General features: G+C 36.9%; 2 protein-coding genes and 1 non-coding gene across 3 annotated transcripts; 1 reads left to right on the forward strand and 2 right to left on the reverse strand.

The window, feature by feature from the left end:
- Positions 1–4,059: 4,059 nt before the first annotated feature.
- LOC111801422 (ninja-family protein AFP1) lies at positions 4,060–6,426 on the reverse strand. The gene is made up of 2 exons (XM_023685419.1): positions 5,423–6,426; positions 4,060–4,726 (listed from the first exon to the last, which is right to left on the reverse strand). The coding sequence occupies exons 1-2, from the start codon at positions 6,129–6,131 to the stop codon at positions 4,335–4,337; spliced, it is 1,101 nt and encodes a 366-aa protein (XP_023541187.1). The 5' UTR covers positions 6,132–6,426; the 3' UTR covers positions 4,060–4,334.
- A 2,060-nt stretch (positions 6,427–8,486) lies between these two features.
- TRNAT-CGU lies at positions 8,487–8,558 on the reverse strand. Its single transcript has one exon. It is a non-coding gene; the product is annotated as a tRNA-Thr (tRNA).
- An 888-nt stretch (positions 8,559–9,446) lies between these two features.
- LOC111801762 (tyrosine-protein kinase Abl) lies at positions 9,447–18,914 on the forward strand. The gene is made up of 18 exons (XM_023685907.1): positions 9,447–10,444; positions 10,623–10,711; positions 10,801–10,908; positions 11,051–11,158; positions 11,423–11,513; positions 11,712–11,764; positions 12,082–12,144; positions 13,198–13,242; positions 13,397–13,432; positions 14,176–14,231; positions 14,829–14,910; positions 15,343–15,474; positions 15,601–15,730; positions 16,690–16,840; positions 17,015–17,171; positions 17,720–17,920; positions 18,022–18,107; positions 18,665–18,914. Exons 1-18 carry the CDS (start codon positions 9,601–9,603, stop codon positions 18,762–18,764), a joined length of 2,532 nt encoding a protein of 843 aa, XP_023541675.1. The 5' UTR covers positions 9,447–9,600; the 3' UTR covers positions 18,765–18,914.
- Positions 18,915–19,066: the final 152 nt, after the last annotated feature.

Here is a 19,066-nt window from a genome sequence, read left to right on the forward strand (position 1 = left end):
ACTTTTGTGGAATAAAACATAATGACGTGGCATTCCAGCTAGAGTGAACAAGGGTCCGTACAATCGTACAACTCATCGTTAGTGGGCCCAGCCGATGGAAGCTGTTAATGTTAGGCGCGAAACGCAGCTGTTGTTCGTTGCTAATGCAAACTGAATGCCGCGAGACTATCGCAGCGCCTTCCATCTTTGGCATTCTTCCCCCTCTCCCAAACCCTAATCTCTGGTTCTTTGTTTTTTCCAATATGATTTTGCTGTTCTTTCTTGTTTCCTTTTCATTTTCTCCTTCGAATGAAAGACAACAAAAGTTGGAATGCGATTTCTGCATTTTTGAGATCTGATTTTCACGTATTTACGGTACCAATCTTTCGCTGTGTTCTTCTGCTTTTCCCTCGAGCTTTCTTCGACTGGTTATTGAAGTTGATTTTTAATTGAACTCAGGCTTAATATCCATGAACTTCGAGGATTTTGCCCTGCGTTGAGATACTGGAGCCGCATATCGCCAGTGCCGCTTCCGGCGAGATTCAGTGGTAGTGGTTAGGTCTCGGAGTTAATCGGAATGCGAGGGTCGTTTCATGCATTTTCCGATATAAGTGAGTTTCATCATTAACTCTTCAGTTGCTGAAATTGGATATATTTCTTCGCCCCTGACGTTTGTGGTAGCTGGTTAATGGATTGATTCAGCGTATATTCTGTTGTTTTCTTAAAATTGTAATGAAGAACAGCATATTGAAAGATCAATATTCTCGAATTATATAGTTATTAAATTGTTAAAAGGAGCAAAAGCTGCATGATTCGTGGAAATAGTTCTTGGAAGCCAAAGAAACTCACGGTTAGAGACTGATTGAGGTTGTATTTGTGGAAGTAGGAGAAGAAAGATTGAAGTAACTAGAAAGTATTGAAGAAGGCCAGAAAATTAGGCGTTTAAAGAACGCATGGCAGCGACGGGTAGAAGTGAAAGAAGTTCGCGTTCAACAGCAGAACAACAGCGACGGGTAGATTTTAGTGGTTGTGTTCGTCCTGAAGGTACTCCTAGGGAAGGGTTCTCATCGCCTTTAAATTTGTTGGAATTGCCAAGTATCGTTCAAATTGACGCAAATGTTATACGATCTGAAGCAGGCACGATTTGTTTGGGAAATCCCGATCGTGGTCTCTACCCGGTTGAATTTAAGGATGATGAGAGCGATGTTTCCAGCGTATATTCTTCCAAATCAGAGGAGAGTTGCGGTTCTCAAGGTCCCGCTTCTCCATCCCAAGTTTTTGATATTACCCCCAAGTCCGGTGGAGATGTTCTGTCTCCAACTCAATCCCCTCCTCTTCAGACGATGGATCGTGTGGGAGGAAATGAACCATATGATCCATTTAGAATCCCATCTGCAGTTTTCCAAACAAGTAGATCAATCAGCCAATTGGAATGGAGTATTGGTTCAAATGAGTCCTTGTTTAGCATTAATGTCGGAAACAATAGTTTCTCTAGAGATCATATGTTGATGTTGAGTGATTCGCAGAAGTCTAGCGAGTTAACAAAATCAGGCGAGTTGTTTGTGTTTAAACCACCACCTGTAGTTACCACATCGAGAGAAACTGAAGTGGCGAGTGTTGAACTCGAAGAGGAGCCTACAATGGCAGATACCACAGAATATGACATTAAGGACAAAGGGTCTTCGGTTGCCGAAGATCTTAGTGTAAGAAGCGAGCCTACTCCTGCGGTATCATGGAATTCCTCTAGCAAATCTTGCCGCTCCGGTGGAAGCCAAAGCAGCTCAAATTCCTTCGCTTTCCCCATGTAAGTCTTTGCTCTCTCTATTTGCTAAAACATCATTCTTATGGTTTTCGTTGTTATATTTGTTGTTAGCTTAATTGATTGAATCATTATACCCTAAACCAAAAGGTTAGAAGTTCAAATCCCTCCCCTCCATGTTATTGACTTAACGGCTTAAGCCTACCACTAGCAAATATTGTCCTCTTTGGGCTTTCACTTTCGAACTTCCTCTCAAGGTTTTTCCACGCCCTTATAAAGGGTGTTTCGTTGTCCTCCCCAACTGGTGTGGGATCTCACCATATTAACAATGTAAAATGCGTCCAATAAGTACCTTTTCTTTCACATCCTTAACTTTTTCTTCGTGAATTTCGTATAGAGCATTTTGTTTATCTTTACCAATTCTATGAGGTCGATGTTTCTTTGTCAGATCAGAATTATCTGGCAACTTCGTTACTATGGTCAAAAGAAAGTATGTATAAGCATCGAATTAACCATTATCCAATATCTGCAGTTTGGCCGATGAGGAGGTGCAGGGTGGATCTGTGGCTGTGGATGCTAAAAAGAAGCATCAAAATACTCAAAGCACTGCTGTCTCTTTAAAATCAACAGCGACGTCTCGACTTCCCTGCTGTTCATGTTCTTCTTGTTGCAAATGGAGTTGCTGTTCATATTCTTCTATTTGCAAATGGCCGAGTTGCTGTTCATGTTCTTCTATCTGCAAATGGACTTTCTGTTCATGTTCTTGTTGCAAATTGAGTTTCTGTTCATGTTCTTGTCGCAAATGGAGTTTCTGTTCATGTTCTTGTCGCAAATGGAGTTGCTGTTCATCTTCTTGTTGCAAATGGGGTTGCTCTTCATCTTCTTGTTGCAAATGGGGCTGCTCTTCATCTTCTTGTTGCAAATGGGGCTGCTCTTCATCTTCTTGTTGCAAATGGGGCTGCTCTTCATCTTCTTGTTGCAAATGGGGCTGCTCTTCATCTTCTTGTTGCAAATGGGGCTGCTCTTCATCTTCTTGTTGCAAATGGGGCTGCTCTTCATCTTCTTGTTGCAAATGGGGCTGCTCTTCATCTTCTTGTTGCAAATGGGGCTGCTCTTCATCTTCTTGTTGCAAATGGGGCTGCTCTTCATCTTCTTGTTGCAAATGGGGCTGCTCTTCATCTTCTTGTTGCAAATGGGGCTGCCCTTCATCTTCTTGTTGCAAATGGGGCTGCTCTTCATGCTCTTGTTGCAAATGGGGTTGCTCTTCATGTTCATGTCGCAAATGGGATTGCTGTTCATGTTCTTCTTGTTGCCAACGGGATTGCTGTTCATGTTCTTCTTGTTGCCAATGGAGTTTTTGCTCACGTTCTTGCAGTGGATGGAACTGTTGTTCATGTTCTAGTTTCTCATGCAGCTGCTTTAGTTGTCGTTTTCGTCGTTGTTGTCATTTTCGTCGATGTTGTCATTTTCGTCGATGTTGTCGTTTTCATGGTTGCTGTCATTATTATCCTTCTTATCATATTTGTCGTTGTTGAAAAGACACTGTCGTTGAATCTTCCCTTGACATAGGTGTTTAGAAAGAGAGTGAGTCATAAATGTAACATGTTACCCTCCTGCAAACTGAATCCTCAAGGGTTCAGACAATATCATACTTTGCAGCTTTAGTTATTTAATCACTATTTGGTAGCCAATAACATTAACATTAAGTCGTAGCCTCTTCTACTTCATATCTGTTCTCTTACCAATCAACCATATTAGTATGTCTATTTGATTCGATTTCGTTACAAGTTTGAAACCGTACGTTTAATGTAGGATTTGCATTCTAGAAAAGCGTTGTTCGATTAGTAGTATCAAATTGGCAGGTTTTATCGCTCAATTCAATATGGTATTTTGTGCATGGTTTAAGTGAAAATCAATACACGTTCAAAGAGTTGTACACAAGCTTGGTAAAGCATTCACCTGTTGATTCTACATCAACCTATCGAGAGACTCAAAACTCTCCCATAATGTTTCGAGAAGCTTTTGGACCCTAGCAAAAAGGGGGAGAAAAAAGTAACGACGAGAGGCAATGGGATAGAATATTGATGTTGTATCTTCTTTTTGCTAAATCACTAAGTTACAAAATGACTCGTCTCCCTTCATGAGCCATGCTCTTATCAACAACCTATGAAAAGATTGACAACTATGTTGACAAGAATTTCATCATTTGACACTTGTTGATTCTACATCGACCTATCGAAAGACTCAAAACTCTCCCACAATGTTTCGAGAAGCTTTTAGACCTAGTAAAAAGGGAGAAGAAAAGAGCAACAACGAGAGGCAACGAGATAGAATATTTATGTTGTATCTTCTTCTTTAAAAATCACCAAGTTACAAAGTGACTCGTCTCCCTCCACGAGCAATGCTCTTATCGACAACCTATGAAAAAATCGACAATTATGTTGACAAGAATTCCATGGTTTGACGATCATCGTAACTCGTGAAAATACGATCAATAAAATCTCCGTTTTAAAAATCTCTTTCAAGACATAACTCACTCTACAAGGTAAGAACCTTAAAAACAAAGGATATCTCCAAGTTTCCTATTTGATGGGGTTCACAAAGAAGGGCCAGAATTGGGATTGACAACTATGTGTCTTAGCGGATGAGCCACATTCTTCCCACCAGCATGCTTCACAAACTCCGCCGGTGACAGAAACTTCCCATGGCATACACACATTATCCTCACTTCCTCCCCTTTCCCATACTTGTAAAGTATCCCTTCCACCCTTCTCCCACCAGGCCCATCCCCTATTGTGAACACACATGGCATGTCTTCCATCGACGCCGTTCCCGTTTCTCTTCCCCGGTTCTCGCTCGGGTTTCTTGTTTCTGCTTTCGAACTGCCCGATGGGTTCTCACACGCCTTATTCAATCCTATGGAACCTGCAGCCTCTGGGTTGCCTCGTTCTTGCGACGAGCTTCTCGCTTCACCGTAATTGCTTGTTCCTGCGAGATGATGAACAAATTATGCAAATAGCTCTCTAATGAAGACTTCTTATCCCTTCATTTTCATCTCGGTTGAAAACCGACTGTTGAAACGGAGTAGAAGAATGAAACAAGAAGCTCTAGCTTAAGGAATCAACGGATGGTTTGTGATATCCCACGTCGGTTGGGGAGGTGAACGAAACACCCTTTATAAGAGTGTGGGAACCTCTCCCTAGCAGACACGTTTTAGAAACCTTGAGGGGAAGCCCGAAAAGGGAAGCACAAAGAGGACAATATCGGTGGACCTGGGCCATTACAGGAGAAAACGAACAGCAAAAACTGAACATGGTTTTATACGAAACAATTTCCAGACAGTTCCAATACGCCATACATGAACTCGGGCGTACAACAAGCATTTCGATTAATCGTAATGCTGATACCAATCACTGATGCAAGGGATGTTCAGAAATCTAACAGTGTTTCATTCGACGTTTCCGCTCGCAATCTCATAGACCGAGCGATCCAAGATGAAATGATAGCTTCAATCAGCCATGATATTTGCCAGTTTATATCACAGAATGTGCTTTGTTTTGTGTATGACTATGATCTAAGAGTACTTTTCAGATTACTAATTGCAAGCTATCATGAACTATGGCTATACGCTCTGATAAAATTATGTTAATACCATATGACATTAGAAGGTGAAGAATGAGCTACCTTGGATGTGTTTGCTGTCCAATTCCGACATTCCCGAGCTTCCACCCTGCGATTCAGCGGAACACTGCGACGCGGGCTGTCGGACAACCGGTAAGCCACCGCCACCGCCACCGCCGCCACCACCATCCAGAGTTCCACCAACATGACGGGCGGTTGCAGCCCATGTAGGCAACCCAAACGGTGGCACCACCGTCGACACACCAGCACAAGGCCTTTTCTCTCGCAAATTCAATACAGTAAGACCATCAATTCCCCGCCTCTCTTCTTCAATCCCAATACCATCCTTACTCCTCTGTTTCTCAAACCGCCTCCTCTTCGCCTCCATTCGCCTCAATGTCTGCAACGCCTTCCTCTTCCTCCACTCCTCCTCCGTCTCCGGCGGAAGAGACGCCGTCCGAATCAGCGCCGGGTAAGACACCGCCGCCGGAATAGAGCCCTCATCGTCTCTCAAAAGCGGTATCGTCCCGACAACCGATGACGACCGAATAAGTTTGGAATTTTTATCAACCCCAAATCGACCCCCAAGTGAAAGCCCAAGATTGAGCTCAATCTCCCCTGCTTCTTCTTCATCCTCTTCATTAAAACCCCCAAGTTTAGCCTCACGTGAATCGCTACACAAAAATCTCTGCAACAGATCTGTTGGGTACTTCTCGATTTGCAGAGGAACCCTCTCCAATCCTCTACTTCCTGCTTCGTTTGCTTCGCCCATTTTTCACTTCAAAACAGAGGAAATCAAAATTTTTATGACCCATCACGATCTCCTCCAGCAAAACCCATCAAGAACAGAGCAAGATGATGAACAAAAAACAAATGGGTCAACAAAAATACTCAAGAACACATAGAACACATCAAAATATAATCTCAGATCACATTCCCACGTAAATTAAAGATTAAAAACAAGGGAAAGAAGTAAACGCTTTTGAATCTCCTAGAAATTGTTCCTAAAAAAAAAAATTGGGGAAAAATCAAATGAACAGTATTGTAAAAGAACTCCGACAAAGTTGAACAGAGAAAGAAGAAGGAAGAAGGAAGAAGGAAAAAACAATTAAGAAAGAGAGCGGAAAAATAATTGTGAAATACCGAAAATACCCTCCAGGGTAGAAAAATGCCTGCAGGAGACAAGTGGCATCCTAAGTTGTGGTAATTCGACACGTGGCGAGATCTGACACAAAGAAAATTCCTCTTTTTTTTTTAAACCTCCGCTTTTGTGTCTTTTGGCGTGCCTATCAAAATAAATTTCCGTTCGAGACACGTGTCGGAAATGTAACGGCTAATCTGAATTTGCCACGTATTGGTCAAATTAAAAAGTCTTGGCTATTCGACACGTGGGCTTATGGATTTGGGAATGGAAACGGTGTTTGGTTTCTCCTCGGCAATCTCTCTGCGTCTCTCCCGTAGACAACGTGGATAACGTTTTTAACTCCGAAACACGGTCAAATGAGATACCCCACAAGTCAACGAGTAATGGAGCGTAGAATCGGCGAGGAGAGCCCGGGAAACGGGGGCCCACGTGAGGCAAGTNGGTTTTTTTTTTTTTTTTTTTTCTTTTTTTGAATTTTTAAATTGGCCAGTTGGAGGGAGTGGGGCCCGCAAATGATGCTGAATGAAAGGACACGTGTCGAGATGGGCAAGGTTTGGAAATGCTTTATGGCGTGTCAATCATCAAGTTGTTGAATGCGACGGCTCGGCTGTTCCTTGCCAATTCGCCGATACTAAAGCACGCCGTTCTGTCGGAAAATAATTAGATATCCCAAATATTCCTTTTTATTTTCTTTCTAAAATAATAAATTACTTTTAATTTTCTTTTACTAAAGTTTATCTACGCCATATTTCGATCCTCTTTTTCATTAACCAATGATCGCAACGACCCAATCGTAAGAGCAAAGCCCGTTGAACTAAGTTATGTCCCCTTGAACCACGTAGAGTCTGCTTGAAGAAGTTAGAGGTTTCTTCTATTCTCTTAACCCGAGCGAGGTAGAACCCGCTTGGAGAAGTTAAACGTTTCTTTTATTCTCTTATTTAATAAATAACTTTTATGGTTCAATAAAATATTCTCGATACTATTTATGTGAATTTTAATAAACCATGGAAAATAATTTTTATGTTTAAAATAATATAGACTACTTTTTTTTTACCGAGACCAAATCTACCATTTATCGTAGTAAATTTAAGTTTTATATTAGCATGAAGTTATAATTTTTACCCTATTTATTGTATTTGGAAAAAAATATTGTTTTTTTTTTTCTTTCTATATCTAATAAATAATTTGGATAAACAAGTGATAAATTTTGATTAAAAACGTAAAAATAAATTACTGGCTCGAAGAAAAAATTACATAAGCTTTAATTATTAGATTTAACACAGACGAGTATGTATTAACTTTCCAAATATGATAACTTTATTATTTTTTTTTTTTGCATGTTTATAATTTGGTTTTATTAAGATATTTATTTATTTTTGGCTTTAGTTATTTTTAATCACGATTAAAATTCAGAGAGTTACAAATTAACTCTCAAACGGACGGACCGAACATGTGTTTAAGACGTCTCTCAAAATTTAAAAATATTTTAATCGTTGTTTAAAGTATGAATTTTAATTTATTTGATAGTTATTTAAAAATTTTAAATTAAGCTTATATATCTTAGAAATATTTATTTTGGTGTTGTAATTAAAATTCAAATCAGATTATAAAAAAATGACATTTTGTTTATTATCCATTGTTTGTAAATATTTTCAAATTTTAATAGGAAAAAATAAGTTAAAAAGTTGTTTGTTTTTAGAATTTAGTTAAAGAACTCAATATATATATATATATATATATATATATTTGTTTATATATATATATATTTTTTAATTTAAGAAATATGGAAATAATTATAAGAAATTATATTAAGATAAATTATTCATATCTTATTATTTTAAATAAAGATTAATTTTTTTTTTTTTTTTTTGTTTACAAAGTATCGATATATTGTTATTTAATAGAAAATCAATATAAAATGAATGAACCGAAAAGCAAAGAAATCTTTGGAAAAGCAGAAGAAAAAAGAAGGATAAAAAAAAGAGCTCCCGGCGAGGATCGAACTCGCGACCTTTCGCTTACGAAGCGAACGCACTACCACTATGCTACGGAAGCACTTGTTAATATGCGAAAAAAAGTAAATATATATCAAATAAAATCTAAAAGGAAAAAAATTGAAAATTCATATAATTTTCTTTTTCGCTCATTATAGACCGTGTAACTTTTTTTTTTTTAATTTTTAAATATTCCTAAAATTTTATCTTATTGAATAAATTTTAAAATTTTAAATTATAGACGGTGTACCTTTGGAAAAAAAATTCCTATTTTGGTTAAAAATATTAGCCAATTTAATAATAGCTCAGTTCACGGGAGGTAGGTAGGAAAACATATACAATCTTTTCATCCGAGTCAATGCGATGAAATTATAACACATATCATTTCATCACACACGGTTGCTTGAATCCAACCTGATTCAAAATAAGTTGATAACTTCAATTCGTAATTAGATTGGGTTGAGCAAATTTTTTAGTTTATCAAGTTTTTTGATCACTTCAATTGTCGGAACCCATCTCCAAAATGTTTACGAATTATTTTCTTTTCTTCATTTTCCTTATCGGAATTTTTTTTTTCTTAATTTTTAAAAAAAATTAATTAACTATATATAAAATAATAATTATAATTAAAAATGTCTCAATTCATTTTTCGGAAATTTTTGTTTTTTATTATTATTTTTTAAAAATTAATTAACTACATATAAAATAAGAATTATAATGAATAAGAATAATTAAAAATGTGTCAAGTCATAATAATGTTCAAAGCTTAATAGGAAAAAGAATTAAAAGGAGTTTTAAAAAACAATAATTAAAAGGAAAAACCGTATTATTGTTAAAAATAAATAAAAAAAATAATAATAATAAAATAAAAAACGTGTTGGATCGGATGTGGCAGCCCATTGGAGGTTTGAGACAAAGGCTTTGGGAGGCAGCCCATTTCGTGTCGACGATGTGCTCACCAGCTCACGGGCACTGGCGCCTTCGGCTTCGCTCCAAAATTTCTGTAAATCTGTAAACGACGGACCCAGAAGAACCAGCTGCAAGTGTCAGACATTCGGTTGCAGTTATGGCCTTCTAGCTTCCACTCTCTCGATCACTTCCCAATGGATCCCCCACCCTCCTACCGCAGTCGCAGACTCACCAACAAACCTCAGCTATACTCCACAGTTGTCATCCATTCCAATTCTGATTCAGACGCCGACAACAAACCTTCCGATCGGAGACTTCAGCGCCGACGAAGACCGCCGAGCGAAGGTCAAGACCTATACGCCACAATGGTCTATAAGGACGTTGATAAGGGCCACGAGGACGAGGATGATGATGATTCGTCTCTCCCACCTCTCCTCAAACGTCTTCCAAAGGATTTCGGGGGTGGAGCCCCAATTGACTACAACGACGACGAAGATTTTGGATTTGATCACGATACTGAAGATTTTGGTACGGTGATCGTCAAAACAGGAAGGAGTCGCCCTCTTAATCGTTCTTTGTCTTCATCAGTTTCGGCGAAGCCTCGAAGTTCGGCGTTGCCATCCGTGAACTTTCAGACGGGGAGCTCCGGGACGAGATCAGGCGGTAGAGATGGTAGCGAGGAAGGCGATGTGAGCGAGGAAGATGATGGTGATGGGTATTCGACGTTCGTGGTGAAGCCCTCGGCGAGGTCGCGGAACAGAGAATCTGTTAGTGACACCATTCTTCGAAGGAGCGTTGCTAGTCGTAGTGATACCAGAGATGGAGGCGGAGGACTTGAGGGGTCCACGTTGGGCAGAGCGGTGGCGAGCATGCAAGGAATGGGAGACTTAGGGTTTGGGAAGCAGAGGAAGGGGAATGGATCGCCGAAGAGTGAGGAAGGCGGTGGTCGGATGCGCAGTAAGGTATCCACGAGTTCGATTCCTGAAAGCATCACCAGGGAAGATCCAAATACCAAGTATGAATTGCTCAACGAACTCGGTAAGCTATTTGCTTATACGTTAAATATGAAATTCGTTGTCAATGAGATGCAATCTTATAGGATTGTTTTCTTACATGAAGATTTCTTGTGCTTTCAAATGGCATCAAATGCAAAATCATGTCAGTAGTTATTTCTGGCGGCGCTGGAAATCATAAGCTCACGTTGATTCTTTTGCAGGAAAGGGGTCTTATGGGGCTGTTTATAAAGCAAGAGATATTAAGACCTCTGAGCTTGTTGCTATCAAGGTCATTTCTTTGTGTGAAGGGGTATGTATGGTTTCCAATTCCACCCTCATTTGTTTAGCCATTGATCTGTGAATTTTTGTAGAGAGAATTTACTTTGAGTTCTTCTATAGGAGGAAGGATATGAAGAAATTCGTGGTGAAATCGAGATGTTGCAGCAGTGCAGTCATCCAAACGTTGTCCGCTATCTTGGGAGCTATCAAGGAGAGGAGTATCTATGGGTAGAACAAATTAGCTGACGTTAAAAGCTTACGAAACTATTTCCATGAGTTAGATTGAGCGTACATTAGTTTATCACGTGAATATACGTCTCTGTATCATCCTGTTATCTTTTCAGATTTACAAGTCTTTATTTCTTGGCAGATAGTAATGGAGTACTGTGGGGGTGGCAGTGTTGCTGACTTGATGAATGTTACAGAAGAAGCACTAGAGGAATATCAGATAGCATATATCTGTAGGGAGGCATTGAAGGTATAAGATTCTCAACAAGTTGGCTTCTTTCAGGCTTTCTTCATCCCGAAAAATGTGGACTCTTAGTACTATGGATTGGAGTACTAGTATCCTTTTGCTTGCGTTTGTATTAGGAAAAAACTTGCTTGGCTTCTCAAATGAAGGTCACTTGGAGAAAATCATTTTGATACAATAAAAATGAAATTAAATTTCTCGTCAGTCATATGTTCGTCTTTAAGTTCTTCTCTTGTATGTAGATGGCCTAATTGATTAACTTTATTGTAGGGCCTCACTTATCTTCATTCGATTTTCAAAGTACATAGAGATATCAAGGGCGGCAATATTTTGTTAACCGAACAAGGAGATGTCAAGTTGGGTGAGTACACTACTCTTCTTGTATGTTGAGGAGATGAAGTTACATTCCTTTTATCCTATAGGGGATTAAACCGAAGCTCTATTTTTGTAGTTAGGACTTGGTAGACAAACAAATCATTTTCTTTCTTTGCTTTCGTCTTTTTTTGTAATAACAAACTGATCAGATGTCCTACAATGATGTTAAAAAAAATGCTTGCAGGTGATTTTGGAGTTGCAGCCCAGCTAACTAGGACCATGTCAAAGCGCAATACAGTATGTCAACTGCTATAATGAGTATAAAATATCATGTTGAGAAAAACATACTTGATATTCACAATTTTCTAATAGATTAATCTTCAAGGCTGTAACTAGATGGCTTTCCTTTCCCTGATGTGTTTTCTATCTACTTAAGTTTTGCCAATGTTTTAAAAAGCACCCCCAGTGAGTACCTCACTTGAAGCAAGGAGCCCAAAATGGTTCACCGTGACACATGCACCTGTCATGGCTTTGATTCTAGTTTTGGAGATTTTAAAAATAGTAAATCTTGATATTTGGTCGTCATTTCTTGTGAACTTATATACATTTTTCAGTTCATTGGCACTCCCCACTGGATGGCTCCAGAAGTTATTCAGGAAAGTCGATACGATGGGAAGGTAATCAAATGCAGATTAATATTGTTATCTTATTGGTATCTCCCTTCTACGACATTTAAATTATGAATGATTTGGGAAAGAGGTTTTAAACTTGTGAATGCATTTATATTTTGCGATTTAATTTTGGACTTGAAAAAAGAAGAAGAAGAAAAGAAAAAAGAAGCATGCAGCTCAAGTGTGGATTAAGTGTTGGAGAGAAATATTTTATTGGGGATTGGATTTGACTTGATTTGATCATTGTTGAAGTATTGGAAGTTCCAGTTTTCTATTACAAAGTTGCAATATTTATGGATGCATTTTTGTCATTGATTTAGGGCATGCATTTTTTCTGTGCTTTTAGACAGTTTTTGATAGGCATAGCATGCATATTAATCAGGATACGGTGTAACAACATGTCTGAATATCTAAATTGGATCTTGCATTAATCTTAGTGAAGCTGAACAAGCTTAAAGAAAGAAAGAATTTAGTGTAGAATTGCCGAAACTTTCGTAGGAAGTCTGATAATGTGAAGTTCGAGTGAACTTATTTAGTCTTGGAAATTCCTGATATATGCACAATAAAGGGTCGATGATATTTAATGATATATAATATCTTATTAAATTGACAACCTTTTGTGACTGTATATGTATCTCAGTTTCANTATATTTCTAATATTAGAATTAACTCATAACTATGAAAATTAAAAACATTACTTAAAATAATAAAAAAAAGGAGATATATAATGTTAATTGACCACTGTAATCTTTTGTAGCACAACTTACTTTTGAGATACAGAATGATTGAAAAAAAATATATATATATATATGGCACTGAAATATCAGTGGCGTTGTGCAGAACTTTATTGTACCTACTAAAAAGCAGTCGAGATTTCTATTTTCTATAGTTTTTTAAAAAGAAGGTATCTGTTAAAAGAGAAGCATCTACGATTGTATCATATTTAGTGATCGAGTGACTAGGCTATGTTCTGTCATTGTATTATATATGGTTCTTTTTTGTGACATTTACAGTTGCAGCCAACCTTAATTCTTTTTGCAATAATTGCCTTATTTTCAGGTGGATGTGTGGGCTCTTGGTGTTTCTGCTATCGAAATGGCTGAGGTAAGGATCTCACCTTATGAAATCAGCTCATAAGTTTTCTTAACCTTTTTTTTTTTAAAAGATCTTCTGCTGATGCTGTTCCAATTTATTTGGGATTTGAAGTATCCTGGTGATAGTTCTTGACATCCAGCAATAATTTTGTAATTGATTTCAGGGACTTCCTCCAAGATCAGCCGTGCATCCAATGAGGGTTAGTTTGAAATTTTGAAGCATTAGAAACTCCATAAATGAAATTGTTTCTTTCTTTGAGTGAGAATTTCCATCTTCTAAATCTTAGTCATATTGAGTAGTAGTGCTGCTTCATCTTTGGGTAACTGGGTTTTCTGTTTGCAATGAACTGCATATGAAATCGATACTATTTGTAGTTGGATTCTTAGTGCCTATTTGTTAGTTGTTATGATTTTTTAAAATAATTTTGTTCAAATAACCATGAGTGTTTGGGCCCACTAGTGGGCACACCTCGGCTGATCTCACAAAACCACGACTTGACCCTATAACATTTGGTTGTCAAAGAACTATGTAGGATATTAAATCCTAGGTAGGTGACCGCCATGAATGGAACCTATATCTAAAACCTTTATTATGCTAATTGCCCTTATCTACCACTAGGCTAACCCATGAATTTTTATTAACAATTTTTTTAAAACTTTAAAATCATTTTCAAATTAACCAAAATGTAGAAACTAAAAAGTTATTTTCAAGAGCTTGTTTTTGTTTATGGAATTTGGCTAAATATTCAAAATGTTTTTTAAAATGGTGAAAAATGGATAAAAGAGACTTATGAGGAAACAATAACAATTGTTAAACTTAGAAGACTAGAAATGAAATATTTATCAAGGGGGCCTTAAATTTTGGATTTGATTCTGTTCCTTTCACCATATTTGATGCTATTCCCGATTGATTTTTTGTGTGGAATTTTCTCATGCGTAACAGGTTTTATTCATGATATCCATTGAGCCAGCTCCAATGCTTGAAGACAAAGAAAAATGGTTTGCTTAATTTTTCTTCCACCATTTGTTCTTCAGTTAAAATTCTTTTGAACTGAAACTTTATTGTTATGATCTACTAGAATCATTTACTTTTATTTTTTATTTTGACTGTAAGGTCCATTAAAGTTTTATTTCTCATAAAAACAATTACTTGCCTAATTTCTATCATTGGAAGTGTTTTCTTTTTTTGTAATCCAACTGGATAGGATCTCTCCTTTTGTTATTTCATCTCATCAATGAAATGTTACTACGTNAAAAAAAAAAAAAAAAAAAAAAAAAAAAAAAAAAAAAAAAAAAACAATTACTTGCCTAATTTTTTATCCAAATGCGTTCACAGCTTGATGTACATCACTTATTTGTTACGGCGTTTAAGTTGGTATGGATGGCATGCTATTTTGTTCATTATTTAACTTGGACTATGTTCACTGTTCATCTGATATGAGCAAAATTGTTCAAAATTTTCAAATGCTGTAAATTATTGTTTCTGAATTGATCTCTAGTATTATAAGCAAAGTTCATTGGCTTTTTTGTTTTAACTTTTCTTTGTGATACTCGACTATATCAGTGTATTATACCATGTGGTGTATCCTTCTTCAGGTCCTTGTTGTTCCACGATTTTGTTGCAAAGTGTCTGACAAAAGATCCCCGTTCACGTCCTGCTGCTTCTGAGATGTTGAAGGTAATGCATGTCAATTTATTGTCCCAAATAAATTAGGATATATTCCACGAGCTAATTTCATTCACAATTCACATGCATTTCTATTATGTTTTTTTTGGGATAAAAAACTAATATGTTAATGAACAAATGTCACAAAAAGAAGATGAATTGCCCATCCGACCATGTGGAACTTCTGCTATTTAAACAGCTAAGATGATTATTATAATTAAGAACTGTGTCGATTTTTTTAATGTTTTGTTATGCGGTTTTTTTAAATAAGAAACAAGTTTTTGGCATTGCGGTTTTTTTAAATAAAAATAACCCATGCAATGTAGACAATAACATGGGTTATTTTTATAATCTCCAATGGGGTGTATTTAGTTGAAATATCTAGGTAATCTTTCTCGTATTCTATTTCACTTTGAAAACTAGTTTTTATTTTTGCATGCACAGCACAAATTCATTGAGAAATGCAGATGTGGCGCATCAGCAATGTTGCCGAAGATTGAAAAGGCAAGGAAAATCAGGACTTTGTTGATGGCTCAGGAAGCTCGTAGTGTTCCTCCAGATGCGTCAGGAGATGGTGTAAGGGCTCAAATTTCACTTTATCTAACCTCTCTCCACTCTCCCTTCACCTCTTGCTTGCTGAATGTGCATGCGTAAGGGGTGGTCTAGAATTTCATCTTTCTATAATAATTTTATTTGAAACAGACTATAGTAGCTGCAAAGTTGAATCAAAACTATGGAGATACTGTTCCTTCAAAACCTCAGAATGTTGGACTTCAGGTAGCAAATGAAATGTCATGGAGGAAGCAAGAGCAATCGGGTGTAGAAGCCGAAGGTATGCAAATTATGGCATGTGCTTCAATAAAGTCAATGAGACTGCTATTATTTTTTTTTCCATGGTTGAAATTTTGATTGGTGTGTCACTTCGATATTATAATTTTATGAGTTCAAAAGCTCATTGGAAGTTATAAGCTTTCCATTTATTGTTTCTTGTAACATCCTTATCTCCGGTCTGGGGCTTTTCTCTTCTCTATCCTGCATTTTCTGTACTTTAGTGAAATAGCTTCTTATTAAAAAAAGTGTTTTTTTTTTATTAATGCAGTGCTGACGGAACTTTATGAAAATGATTTTTTTTTTTCAAGAGTTAATAATTTCTGTAAACTTGCATTGATAAATTAGTGCGTCTGAAATTTGCAATTTAAGTTCATTAATTGCACCTGAAGCTTCTTTAGCTGGTGTTTTCGGATATTAGGTAATGTGGATGTCATTCCAACTGCACCAACACTAACAATAGGTGGGGTCTTTTAATTATTATTATTATTTTAATTCTCTCACGAGATGGCAATGGGATTTACAGAACTATTGGTATTTTCTTAATGTTTTACTGCTCTTTTGATAAAATAGTTTTGCTTGTGAATAATTGTTTCATGTTGTTTCCTTCCTTTTGATTCAATGTTTATTCCCTGTTGGTCCACTCAAATTTCAATCTGATTGAGATCTAGTAAGAAACATTTTAAGACATTAAACTTCTTGTAACTTCCATATTTTTCTTTTCAAAGATGAAAAAAAAAAAAAAAAAAAAAAAAAAGGATGAGATTCTGAAAATTAATCTTTACTTTGTTGTTATTCATTACTTAATTTCAAGATAAATAGTGGATCAATCTGACCAAGTTAGGTCTATGAACACTTATGAAAAAAGTTCTCAAATATTGCTTTAAATGATTGAATTTGTCCCAACAACATAGACATTTGATTTTATCAGCAACATCTAATATATGCATGTATATTGTACAGGTACTTTTGGCACTATGATAGTCCATGATGGAGATGAAAATGATAAGGTGGCCTCTCGACTGGATACTGGCAATGCTGTAGCACCAACTGGTCCTTCAAGCAATGAGAGCCAATCCGTTGGTGTAACTGGAGTCAAAATTGTGGACTCTAGGTAAGTTCTCCTGGTCTTGCTGATGTGTTGTATTTTCTTTCAACTGGTCCATCATTTCTCGTTGGTGTAACTGGAGTCAAAATTGTTGCATTATCATTTTTATCTCATAATTACATATCAAAATCACACTACCTCCGTATCATTTGAAATCTAATTTTTGTAAATCTTCTATAGTGTGGTGGATCGTACGGGAGGTATTGCTAGTAATAATCTTGATGGAAAATCAGATCCTGCCATTCCTGCATCTTCCCCTTCATTTTTGGGTATTCATGAGCTTAGCACGTTGGAAAATGAAACTGTCAGCCGGAAATCTTTTGCTCTGCAGGATAAGGTAACTTTAAGTTTCAAGTGCGGTTTTTTAACATGATCCTGGCAATAAATGTATATTGCATAGGGCTTAAAGGGAAACTTCAGAATGTAAAACCCTGTTCAAATAAACTTTTTAACCTCTGTTTAATTGATATCATCAACAAATACGTTCCAAATTATTATATGTTGATGATATCATTCTTATTATTATATGTTGATGATATTATTCTTACCCGATAATGATGAGGTTGGACCGTATAGAATACAAAAACTCCAATTGAACCAAATTCTATGTTGTAATTTTTGTGTTATTTTTTCCTTTTATGGATTAGGTCTTCTCTTCTACTTGAAAGGTTTCTTGTACCTATTATAAATGAGAATAGACCATTATTCTATTTAATAGAAATTGATTTAGAAGTATTGTACCACTACCACCCATGGTACTTTTTGAATAACACTTCTTGGGAAACATATCACCTGAACGTATTTTGGTTGTTTAATCTTTTCCTCCTTCATTTCTTAGGATTCTTCTTTCTGAAGATTGATTAGATAGGCCTTTTTCCTTTGCAGCTTTGGTCCATTTATGCAGCGGGTAACACTGTACCCATTCCATTCTTGCGAGCTACTGATATATCCCCCATTGCTTTGTTATCTGACAATGTTCTTGGAGGCATGCAACAAGATAACAGGGGTACTGTAGCAGTGGAAACGCTTCAGGAACTCTTCACCGGTGATGGACAATCAAAAAAGGGTCGCAGGGGACAAAATGAGGTTTCCCTCTTCTTGCATCTCTCCTATGACTTCTCTGATTCCTTATATTCGTCTCCTCTGAACTGCTTGAACATTTGTTCTGTTAATTTTTTGCACTGCAGATGCCCCTTCCATCCAGTGTTTATCAAAGACTTACTTCAAGTCCGACCCTATTGAACCTTGCCCAGGCTTTAGCTTACCACAGAATGTATGTCATCTTATCTTATTTTTCTACTTTACAAGCATAAACTTGAAGCATAACCTATATAAGTTGGTCTGGTCTCCTAATAAATGGTGCACACTTGCTGAGATCCCACATCGGTCGGAGAGGAAAACGAAACATTCTTTATAAGGGTGTGGAAACCTCTCCCTACCAGACACGTTTTAAAAACCTTGATGGGAAGCTTGAAAGGGGAAGTCTAAAGAGGACAATATCTGTTAGCAGTGGCCTTGGATTGTTATACTCTCCCTCGCCATTTCTGTTCCCTTTAGTTTTTTCACATCGGTTCTTGTGCATGGATTTACATTCGATACTCTTGGGTGTCAACGTTTCTCCTCCTATAACGAATGGTTGAAGTAAAAGACGTTTTCGTTTCTTATACTGGTTTTCTACTACGGTTGGCATATATCCGACCTTTTCTTAGATGCCTTACTCTTGAGGTTTCAACTCACTGGTCAGCTTAGAAATAAAACAATCCTCATCTGGCGTCACCACATTTCTACTTCCCTGTTCATAACTTTAGAGGGGAATTGAATTGGTTGCAGGTGTTATGAAGATATGCCGCTTCAGGAGTTGCAGGCGACTCAAGAACAACAAACCATCCAAAATCTTTGTGATACACTTAGAACTATCCTTCGATTGTAGGTAGTCATAAAGAGTGAATATGGCAACCTTGTTCACCTGCGCTCTTGTTAAGTTTTACCTCTCGCTTCCTTCAAAATGTATTAAAACTTGCTCTTTTTTACCATGCATTTGCTTAATTTAATCCAGTGATTATTATGCTGTCCTGTGTTATCATATTGCTTTTATGCTTATAGCTTTGTTGAAATTTATGGATATACATTTGTTTATGCTTTTTAAAGTTTTAAGATTCAGTGGGTATTTTTTTAAATTTGTTTTTTAAGGATTAAAGTTGTAATTTATTCTTCATTTACGAGCAATGTTGG

Source organism: Cucurbita pepo, chromosome LG09, assembly GCF_002806865.2.
Source record: "Cucurbita pepo subsp. pepo cultivar mu-cu-16 chromosome LG09, ASM280686v2, whole genome shotgun sequence".
Taxonomy (NCBI): Eukaryota; Viridiplantae; Streptophyta; class Magnoliopsida; order Cucurbitales; family Cucurbitaceae; genus Cucurbita; species Cucurbita pepo.